General features: G+C 35.6%; 1 protein-coding gene and 1 long non-coding RNA gene across 2 annotated transcripts; both read right to left on the bottom strand.

The window, feature by feature from the left end:
• Window positions 1-432: 432 nt before the first annotated feature.
• On the bottom strand, window positions 433-2,325 carry LOC130050592 (uncharacterized). The gene is made up of 4 exons (XM_056150829.1): window positions 2,307-2,325; window positions 1,921-2,068; window positions 1,571-1,605; window positions 433-1,468 (listed from the first exon to the last, which is right to left on the bottom strand). The coding sequence occupies exons 1-4, from the start codon at window positions 2,323-2,325 to the stop codon at window positions 870-872; spliced, it is 801 nt and encodes a 266-aa protein (XP_056006804.1). The 3' UTR covers window positions 433-869.
• Window positions 2,326-4,560: 2,235 nt separating this feature from the next.
• On the bottom strand, window positions 4,561-11,365 carry LOC130050384 (uncharacterized). The gene is made up of 5 exons (XR_008798821.1): window positions 11,190-11,365; window positions 11,022-11,080; window positions 7,345-10,815; window positions 5,631-7,245; window positions 4,561-5,276 (listed from the first exon to the last, which is right to left on the bottom strand). It is a non-coding gene; the product is annotated as an uncharacterized LOC130050384 (long non-coding RNA).
• Window positions 11,366-11,781: the final 416 nt, after the last annotated feature.

Below are 11,781 nucleotides of genomic sequence, written 5' to 3' on the forward strand. Positions count from 1 at the left end.
ACAAAATATTAAATATTTAATACACTCGTAACATGTAACCGTATACATTGTATCTGATACTTAGAAAAGAAAGACAATTTAATTTTCACGATTTCAAAAATTATGTTTAGACTACATGTATAATGTATTGACACATAAAATGTATTAGGCTTGTCCTTAGTACTGGGGAATCCTACAGGTACTTAAATGGCAAATACGCAATAAGAGAATAAATATGGATGAAGGTCAGTTCTACTTCACGAGTGCTGGCACAGAGCTCCGATTAGGAAACATTCCCGCTTCGGTGCAACACCCTCTTTCATAAATGATTTTCTTAATTTTACAGGCAAAGTAAGTACATATTTCTCTAAACCATAACAATGTTTGAAATGTTTATAAATCTTATCCTTAGAAGAGTCGTCAACATCAGAAGACCATTTCTGAATAAATTGATCTTTCAAAATCAGATTAACTGCTGTAGATAACCATTTAACATTTACACAATAACCTTGCTCATTCCAAATATTTGAAAGTCCACACACGACTAAAATATTTTGAACACAGTCAATCCAAGGGCTTTTATATCCAACTTTATCATACTGGGTACAAAAATATCTCTAAAGAATATTAACAATTTTATTTTCTGAGTATAACAATTTTGCCCAGTATGTAACCATTCTTGTAAAAACTTTGACTTGATATAGATCGGAAAACTCCCAGATTTTCCATATATCATATGATTAGGAGTTGAGCTTTTCAAATTAAAAATAGTTTTCAGAAATTTTAAATGTACACATTGAATTATATTTAGATTTTCATAACCCCATATTTATGAGGTAGGTCTGTATCTCAGTATTTGTATGAGGTTCGTCTGTACTTTAGTATTATTATTATTCGATATCTTCAGGTTTCCTTTTAAAGCTATGCAGTTTTCTTGACAATTCGTCCAAGAGTATTGCTTCTACCTTCACCTTTACTGATGAAATTCCATTTTTCTTCATCATACCAGTTTTAGAAAGTCCTATTTCGCGGATGTCATGGGTTACAAATATATCTCTTGTTTGTGAATTGTTGTTTAGAGTCTCGCTGCACTGCTTTACGGACGATAAAGATCTCTTCTCGCAGTTTCTCGATGAACACCCCGAGTCTGTATTATTGGAACAACTGTTTGAACTGTGTGGAGAGTATAAGTCGTCATCAGTTTCCTGTCTACTGTCGAATGGCAGATCTATTTTGTCGTAATGGCCGACTTCCATCTTGAGATGGCTGTACACACTGTCTAGAGTCGACAGCTTAGCATGACTATTATGTTGTGAATTTATTAAATTATCGGTAAAGTCATTTTGCTGCAAATACATCTCAGGGTCTAACGGTTCAAATTTCCTGCCATGAAATGTTGATTCTGGGTAACTACCGTCAGATGCATTACTAGAAGATGGAGTGAGTTGAGGGAATCCATCCAATGGTGTCGCACTGACTTGTAAACCGCCTGCATGTATAGGTTAATAGGTTAAGCAAATTTCTAGAAACCTGATTCTATCATTTTCATTACCTTCAAAAATATTTGACGCAAACTATCAGTTTGAATTACCTTTTTGAATCAGTGAATCTGGAGTTCCGTTTCTGCTGTAATACAAGAATAGACTGATACATGATCGGAAATAATGGAGAATTGGAACAGAAAAAGAATCATCTTTTTTTTAAAAAATCAATACACGGCGTTTTAAATTTTTTAGAAATATCTGTGAATTCTTTGAAAACTATGACTAACAGAAGAAGACAGAAAACATATGCGTTTAAAAATTCTAGAAAATCTTCATATTTCCGCAAACAAAAAATACGTTTCTTTTATAGAACCCGCAAAACCAACGTATTTCGGTAAATGATTCTGAAGACTTCCCAAGCTCTCATCCAATGCCAAGTGAAATTTTCCCATTTTACCTCTTTTTGCAGTAGATGACGATAACTATTATGAAAGTAAGACTTCCTGCCAATGATGAACCAATGATAACGCTCTCATTATTGGAATTGTCTGAAATAAAATTGATATCCTTACCTGGCAATATAAGAATAAGAGATAAATCAGTTTCTGGTGAAAATTATCTGACATCGGTAACTCTATTTGTAACAGAGACTGGTATATGCCTCTGTTGGGAATCAAACCCTGGACCTATGACACAAGTGTCCAGTGATCTACCGATCGAGCTAAAGGAGTAACTCACTAGCCAGATATAATAGGAAGATCATGCAACCGATACTATCACATATTTAATTTGTGTAGTTTATGTGACCAATTTTAATTCTTGTTAAAGATGGAGATGGCTTACGGTGGGTGTGATCATTCATAAGGGGATGCTTACTCTTCCTAGGTACATTATCCTATCTCTGGTGATTAAGTGTCCGCGTTTCCCCAAATTTCAACATCGTATTCCCTATAGGATTGATCACTGTTTGTTATATTTGCCTTTTCCCCCACTTCACATGTATAGGGACATTCTACCATCACGTTAATGTTTAGACTTTCCTTTTCTGCAGTCAATATAAAATAAATAAATAGTATTCGTTATATACATACATACAAACATACATACATAAATACTAAGGATAACCCATGAAAGCTCGAAAGCTTATTTCCAATGGGGTCCTTTGATGCACGGATGTTTGCGCTAGGGGGTCATTGACGTGGGAGGAAACCCACGTGTCCGAGCGGGCGACCGCCATACCCTCTCACATACAAGCACTGCTGATCACGGGGATCGAACTCAGGTCGCAGCGGTGAGAAGCGAGAGTGCTACCTCTCCGCTACCCGGACACCCCTCCGTAAAGGATAGGAGAAGAAATAATGTTCCATACGCTCACTTTCAATCTTTCAATAGATGGATTCAACATGAAAATTTATCACGTGTTTACTCCTTTCTGCAGCGGATATCACCTATTACATAATTTTAAATTATTACACTATGTTTTCCTACGCCGTTTGTCACATCACAAACAAACGTCAATTTTACGTAGTTTATTTACAAAATGTCTCGAAACGAAATTCCCGACAAAACAGTCATTGATGAACCAATGATAACACTCTCATTATTGGAATTCTCTGAAATAAAATTTATATCCTTATCCGGCAATATAAGAATATCAAATAAATGATATAAAAACCTGATTAAAAGTCACTAACATCTGTACCTATACTTACTGTACCTATACTTACTTCATGTAGCTTATGTGACCAATTAAATTCTTGTTGAAGATGGAGAGGGTTCATTATCATATCTCTGGTATATCCAGAGGTCCGTGTTTTCCAATTCTTAATTTTGCATCCCTTGTAGGAGTTGTGAGAATGATCATTTTAATTTTTGCCTTTTTCTGGTTTCCCCGTATCACTTTAGCAAGTATTTAATACTTTGAGCGAAATAATGTTCCGTAACTTCACTTTTAATGTTGTATTATTATTTATACGTGTTTGTCCAACTCTCTATGACCGCCGCGGTATTTTAGAAGACGAGCGTTCCCCCTGCATGCGGATGGTTGGGTTCGAATCCCGGCCGCGACAGACCCAAGTCCTTAAAACAGGTAGTAACATTTCCATCGCCAAACGCTCGGCATTAGGAGTGAATGTCACGGGTCGTCGGAAATGACCTTAAGAACGGATGGGATATCACAGTGAGTGTAGCACACTAAAGAACCCTCACTGCTCAATGGCAGTAAGCGGCGAAAAAAGTCCCAAGTTTGAAGCCTTTCACCGGTCTTGGTGACTTCTCCATATGCGTGAAAAATTATCGAGAGGGACAAACAAGATACAATCAATCATACAATCCAACTCTATTTTGTATTCCCTATAGGAGTACGATATTGATCAACGTCCGCTATCTTCACCTTAATAGGAGTACGAGATTGATCGTTGTTCGTTATCTTCACCTTAATAGGAGTTATGAAATTGATCAACGTTCGTTATCTTCACCTTTATAGGAGTTATGAGATTGATCTCTGTTCGTTATCTTCACCTTTATAGGAGTTCTGAGATTGATCACTGTTCGTTATCTTCACCTTTATAGGAGTTCTGAGATTGATCACTGTTCGTTATCTTCACCTTTCTTGGATTCAAAATGGGAATATATCAAAATGAAATAAATCAGCGAAAAAAGGATCAAGCTCGTGGTGTAAGGCCTATTGGTCAGAAATATGAAATTATCAATGTGAGACTACAAAGTGTGCGATTTCAGAGAAATAAGGCTTAAAATTACACACACATATTTTTCTTCCCAATCTGAGTTGAATTCGGCTGACACCCAGAGACCTTGTCACACGAAGAACAATTACAGACTTCTATACAAAAACGTCCATAGAACCCATCAGGAGAGTCCTTACAATCTATGTCAAACGAGCCTGGAGCGCATTCTGTCAGAAGATATTACTAATATAATATATCAATCTGTGATGAAAATCAGATCTTTGATCCGCTCCGTTATTGTAATGTTTGTGTAGCGACATTACAAAAACGGAGCGGATTAAAGATCTGATTTTAATCAGATTGATAATACATATTTATATATTTGAAAATAGTCCAATTAGTTTAGAATTCTCAGATATTATTTTGATAATTACCTTCACATGAATCACCACGTCTTTTGTAATTTCGACAACATTGTAGAGGATCGTCTTCAATGTTTGGAGGAACATTTTTATAAAGCAATGAATGGAGAATTTAAAAATCAGAATGTATAAAAATCATCAATCATACAATAAAATGTTTACATACTTTGAGCAGACCCCAGGATTATATATCTGAACAAGTGATATCACAAATAAACTATTCAACAGCACCACCAAATAAAAGCGGTTTATTATGCACATCATAACATTACATTACCAAAACCAGTATCATAGCTTATTCTGAATATGGAAACGTTCCCTAACATTCTAATAGTACTGATTTACCTTCCCAAACAGGAAAGTTGATTTGGATATGTGCTGAAATGAAATATCCGGTACAACTTCCTTCCTATTTGAAGTGACAATTAAAAATATTGAGGAATATATATTTGTTTTGTATAAATTTCATTTTTAATTACTACGAAATATGCACCATAATCATCATACGAAAGTGTGTAATAATTCATAACATTTATACTTGATAAAGATAGATTTACGGCGGGCGTGACCGGTCGACAGGGGATGCGTACTCCTCCTAGGCACCTAATCCCACCACTGGTATATCCAGGGGTTAGTATTTGTCTTGTTCGAGCTGATGCTGTTCATGAAGTATCCGAGAGTGAAGCGTCACATTTATTCCCTGTCTATACAAACATGAAATTCATTTCTTTTAAAATAAAAATGTGCTTTAACAGAGTTATCAATAATTAAGACAAATTTCGTTCCAATATGCATAAATTGATTCAGAACACAATAGTTTCAAATGTGACACGCTTGCAAGGTTAACGATCAACTTTTCGCAAAACAGTATAAAAGTAACAGATACAGAACTGGAATGAGTTGTCTTATTTAAAGTTCTTTAAGTGTCACATTTTATGTCCAAACTACTTTCCCTAGTTTTAACCTTGTACAAAAGAATTAAATGTATATAATTTTATTCCTAACTTGCTTCCATACAGGTAAAGTTAATGATGTTCACCAGGTCTACATTTAGATACCTGTGTATATATTCACTTGAAATACCAGTTGCGAGTTGGTTTGGGCGTAGCAGGCAAAGCGTGCACAGAGATATAGTTGGCAACCAGTGTTTTGTATATTGAAAACTTCACTTACTAATTTCTCAATAAACCAGATTGTCTTCACTTCACTTCTGATGTCCAGTGTACAAGTAGATCAAATATAGGAAACATTGCCATTCGCTAGTTACACCTCTGCACGCCAAAGTTTGGGAACAAGAACATATGATGTGGAAGCAGAAACCAACATTAATTTCATTAATTTAATGAACTGTAGTAAACAAAATGTAATATGTAAAAGTGGAGAAAAACTGTATATTGTAAAGTGTTGTGAAGTTTGTCATTTATATATATATTGACAAGAACTCAGTCAATCTGTGATAATAAGCTATGAAGTTGAAGATATATGTTTCATACCGACTGTTAGGTTGTTCTTGGCACACTGATTTTGACTACGATAACTCCGTTTACCTCATCAAGATATAGGTTCACGGCGGGTGTGACCGGTCAACAGGGGATGTTTACTCCTCCTAGGAACCTCATCCCACCTGTGGTATAACCAGGGGTCCTTGTTTGCCCAACTCTCTATTTTGTATTGCTTATAGGAGTTATGAAATTGATCAATGTTCGTTATTTTCACCTTTCATGTACATGTATTAACTAATTCATGTTTTTTAAACTTGTGGAATTCAAAGAACTCAAAGCAACGGAAGAAAACAAATTAAACAAATAAATTTTATAGTTTGTCCTGCCTTAGAGAAGTGCTCGAATCATATTATGTACAACCCTTAATTTTGGTTTGAGATTGATTGATTGACTGATTGATGTTTTCCGCCACACTCAACAATTTTTCAGTTATATGGATGCGCCCAGTTTTTCTTGGAAGAAGAGAATCCAGATACAAGACTACCGAGCTTCCGCAGGTGAACTGGGAAACTTCGAACCCGCACCGAGCAGAAGTGAAAGGCCATGTGATTTTGAGCGTGATGCTCTAACCACTACGCCATGGAGACCCCTTAGTTTGAGAACACAGGTGTTTGTGGATAAAGGACTTTCACACCCCACCCCCGCCCCTTTTCCTGTACTTTTAAATGTTCAATGCCTTTGGTATTTCGCGTACATTTTTCACAAAATATTCAACTTAAGAGTAGTGTTTTACCTCATATGATTTGAGCTTTCAGATCAGGTGAGCTTTTCCGATCACAGGTTGTCAGGCGCCCGTCCGTCTGTACATAAACTTTTCACATTTCTATCTTCTGCAGAAGCACTGCACCAATTTCAAACTAGGTAGAAATCATCCTTGGGTACAGAGCTTGTTGAAATGTGTGTATGTATGCATATACCGAATAAACATTTATTTATTTAAGTATCTTTTTGAAATATCTCTCGTAACTATTTATTGCTAATATAAACACATTTATATAGTAAATAACTTGAGCCATTCGAGGAATAAAACTTAAACTTATGCACAAACATTTTTTTTACCAATCACCTGACATCCAGAGACCTTGTCACACAAAGAACAATTATAAACCTCCATAGAACCCGTCAAGACAGTCCTCATTACAATCTATGCCAAAGGTGCCTGACGAGCATTCTGTCAGAAGATTTCACTCATTACATATTTATTACCATAGTTGAAAATAGTCCAGTAAGTTCAAAATTCTCAGAAAAAAAGTTTGATAATTAACCTCACATGAATCACCACGTCCGTTGTAACTTTTACAACATTGTAGAGGTTAACTTTTACTGCTTGGGAGAAAGTTTTCATATAACAATGATTGGAGATCTTAACATTGGAAAATATAAAAAATTCAAGGGGAGTATCATACAATAAAATGTTTACATACTTTGTGCAGACTTCAGGATTCTCTGTCTGATTATCTGACGTCACAACTGAGCCATTCAACAGCAACACCAAATTATATGTACAACACATTATTGTACATAACATAAAGATTACATTACCAAGACCATCTTCACAAGTCAAGGGTTATCCATTCGTTACCTCTCACTATAAGTACATAAATCAATAACCCTTGACTTGTGAAAATGTACCAAGACAATAATCATAGGCACTTTTTAAAAATAAAATGTTTTCAAACATTTTATTAGTGTTGATCTACCTTCACAAACAGGAAATTTTATTTGCATATGTGCTTAAATGATATTTCCGGTTAATTGAGACAGATTTGGTTCATTCATAGTGTATGAATTGATGCAGATAACAATTTTGTCAAATGTGACATGCTTGCAAGGTTAGCGATTAACTTTTAACAAAAATAGAATTGGAAGGAGGTGTTTTATTTAAAGTTACGTAAGCTATAAAGTTGAAAATATTGATTAATATATTTTTTTAAACTTGGAAAATTAAAACAACTCAATGCAAAGGAAGTAAACAAAGTAAACAAGAAACTTTACATTTTGTCCTGCCTTAAAGAAATGGTCGAATCACTCTAAAACCCATAAAGGACTGCCTCCCAAATCCTTGCCCTTTTCCCATTACTTTTAAATGTTCAATACTTTGGGTATTTCGCGTATAGTTTTAACAAACTATTCAACTTAAGAGCTAGTGTTTTACCCCACTTCAGCTAAAACAGCTTTCAGATGAGCTTTTCCGATCACATGTTGCCAGGCGTCTGTCCGTAAACTCTTCGCCAGAACCACTGCGCCATTTCAACGTTGGTACAAATCACCCTTGGGTACAGAGAATACAAGGCTTCCTGACATAGTGTATAATTTGTCCAAGCCATGACCACGGGGGCGAGGTGGGTCAATAATCAAGCCATGACCACGGGGGCGAGGTGGGTCCACAATAGGGATCACATGCAGATAAAAAGGCATCTTTAAATTTTAATCTTTAAATCTTTGCTCTAAGAACAATAGGACCATGATGAATCATAAAGATACACAAGCATCCCCAGTTAGTGCAGATTCAAGTTTCCTCACATTATGGTCCTGTGGGTAAGTTGGAGCCACAATATGGGCTCAAAACTTCAAATAAAAGTATATAGGGATATCATCTTTAAAGTTCTTCATATCAACAACAGCAGGGGCATGATTTACAATATTACTATGCAAACTTCTTCAGGTAGTTGAAATGGAATTTGTTTTCAGTTCAGGAGCCCAGAGGCTGGGCCACAGTAGAAGATAAGATTCTTATATAGGAATATACAGGAAATTTATCAGGAAAATTCTTGTCAATTTCAACAGTAAGAGGACCGCACTAAATCATATCAAAATGCAAACGTTCCAAAGTTTTGTGGAGTTTTTTATTCGTGTTGTTAACTCTAGGGTTAGGATGTATAAAATTTGACATATTGTATACATGAATGAAAAACTTTTTCAGAACAGCAACGTAATGTTAGTAATATGGGTATTGAGGCATATCCATGTTGTATGAATTCAAGTTCGGTTTTCCTTTGAGGTTAGATTGTGTTAACAATTTTTCATGGGAGTGAACATTGGAAAAAACACTTTAAAAATCACAATAGCTGAACAAGAGCAGTGCAATGGTATCTAGGTGAGCGATGTGGCCCATGGGCCTATTGTTATTTCAATGAAATAAACAAATCCCACACAGAAACCTATTTTATTGATTGTCATGTGCAGTGATTTTATCGCAATTCACCTTTGAATGAGAACGCTTTACCCGATATAGTATTGCGTTGTGTGACGACACAATTGAATGAGACGATTGAACAATTTGAATGACATGTTTGATGTAATACAACAAGAGTTTTCATTGGCCGATTACACCCCGCCCACTTTCTCGAGCGGAGTCAGTGTAGCTGGAGAAATGTACATAGCTCTCTGAAAAGATCCACCCCTTATAAAAACCTTCGATTTACGGGTCACAAAAAGCTTCGGACGATTGAGGCCTGAAATCGGTGTATTCTTGTGTTGCTGTCTCATAAACTCAATATAAAAAAATCTTAACATATTTTCGTACTATATACTTGTGTCCAAACATACCTTCAAATTTTCATTAAAGCCACACACGGTCCGAAAACTCGTAGCTTCAAATGATTTCGTTTGTTGACGTAGCCATGTTAGGTAGCCGGTCAATTCGAACTCTTGCTATTGGTATCTATTCATAAAATCGGTTGTAAGTTATGTATTCGCTCTTCATTTATTATCAACACCAGGGACCTATTCAACACGAATAATTAATAGAAATTAAAACATTTTTGTACCAGTTTTTGTAAAGGTAAAATAAGCTCTTGATTAACGAAAATGCTACATAAGCCCATTAGATAGAGACCGGCCGGCGCGGCCGCTCATGACTAATGAAAGCCGCATTGCCTTGAGTTTAGCTATTTGAATAATTATCATTTAATGGGACTGGGTGGTATATTATCTAAACTATTTAGCTAAGATATTTGTGGGGTATTAGTACACATCTAGACGCAATTCTGCCAGTATGGAAATGAACCGGGATTCAAATTGACTGGCTACCTAACATGGCTACGTCTACGAACGAAATCATCAAAAGCTGTGATCGAGTTTTTGAGGCTTTAATAAATATTTGAAGGTATGTTTGGACACAAGTATAGTAGGGAAACATGTTAGGAATTTTTTGATATTAAAGTTATGAGACAACAACACAAGAATACAACTTTTTCTCTTTCTTCCTTTGAAGTTTTTTTCCATCTAGCATCTGGCCGTCATGTTTTCAAATGCTGAATAGATGAACTTTGTGATCATAAAAAAAAATTAATCTAGGGCGGGGTGAGGTGCAAGTCCTGTCCATAGGGTATGGATACGTAGGTTTCCTATGGGTACTCCGGTTCCCACCTACATAATGCCCCTGGTGCGAACATCCGTGCATCAAAGGACCCCATTGGAAAAAAGCTTTTAAGCTTTCATGGAATATCCTTAGTATTTATGTATGTATATTTGTATGTGCATATATACCGAATAAGCATTTATTTATTTAAGTGAGTATCTTTGTTGAAATATATCTCATAATTGTTTATTGTTAATGTCTATACACTATCCGCTGAAACTTATGCAGATATTTTCTTACCAGTCTGAGTTGAAATCGGCTGACACCCCGAGACCTTGTCACACGAAGAACAATTACAGACTTCTATACAAAAACGTCCATAGAACACGTCAGGACAGTCCTCATTACAATCTATGCCAAACGTGCCTGGCGAGCATTCTGTCAGAAGATATTACTTATATAATATATCAATCTGTGATTAAAATCAATCTTTGATCCGCTTCGTTATTGTAATGTTAGTGTAGCGACATTACAATAACGGAGCGGATCAAAGATCTGAATTTAATAAGATTGATAATGCATATTAGTATGATTGAAAGTAGTCCAATAAGTTCAGAATTCTCCGATATTATTCTGATAATTACCTTCACATGAATCACCACGTAGTTTGTAATTTCGACAACATTGTAGAGGTTCGCCTTCACTGTTTGGAGGAAAAGTTTTCATAAAGCCATGAATGGAAATCTTTTAAACTTAAATGTATAAAAAGAAAAGTCATAAAGGTAGTATCATACAATAAAATGTTTACATACTTTGAACAGACTCCAAGATTCACTGTCTGAGCATCTGATATCACAAGTAAACCATTCAACAGCCACAGCAAATTGTACGTACAACGCATTATTATACACAATATAAAAATTACATTACCAATACAAGTATCACAAGCTCTCCTGAAAAATGAAATATTTCCTAATGTTAATTATTTATTTACTTTCACAAACAGGAAATGGGATTCAGATTGGTTCAGCCTCCTTCTCATTTGAAGTGACACGTAAAATTTTGATGAATATTCATTGTGTATCATTTGAAGTGACACGTAAAATGTTTGATGAATATTCATTGTGTATCATTTGAATACCTCGAAATATACCTACGAATAATCGCACGAAAGTGTGCTATAATTCATCAGCTTTATACCTTTTGAACACATAGACTTCCACGGTGGGTATGACCGGACATACTCCTCCCAGACACCAGATCCAACCACTGGTGTGTCCAGGAGTTCATATTTTCCTTTCTTTCTATCGTTTGATAGAATAAATATTGTTTTCCAAATTGCATTTGTCATACTATAATCAGGATAAAATCTCCTCAGAAATCCCCGTTCATCGTCCTCACCAG

This window comes from Ostrea edulis, chromosome 9 (genome assembly GCF_947568905.1).
Source record: "Ostrea edulis chromosome 9, xbOstEdul1.1, whole genome shotgun sequence".
In the NCBI taxonomy this organism is placed as follows: domain Eukaryota; kingdom Metazoa; phylum Mollusca; class Bivalvia; order Ostreida; family Ostreidae; genus Ostrea; species Ostrea edulis.

Coding starts and splice junctions, on each gene's coding strand:
- LOC130050592 (XM_056150829.1), bottom strand. Junction 1,606..1,920: donor GTCATCTACTGCAAAAAGAG/GTAAAATGGGAA, acceptor CTTGTATTACAG/CAGAAACGGAACTCCAGATT. Junction 1,469..1,570: donor AGATTCACTGATTCAAAAAG/GTAATTCAAACT, acceptor CTATACATGCAG/GCGGTTTACAAGTCAGTGCG.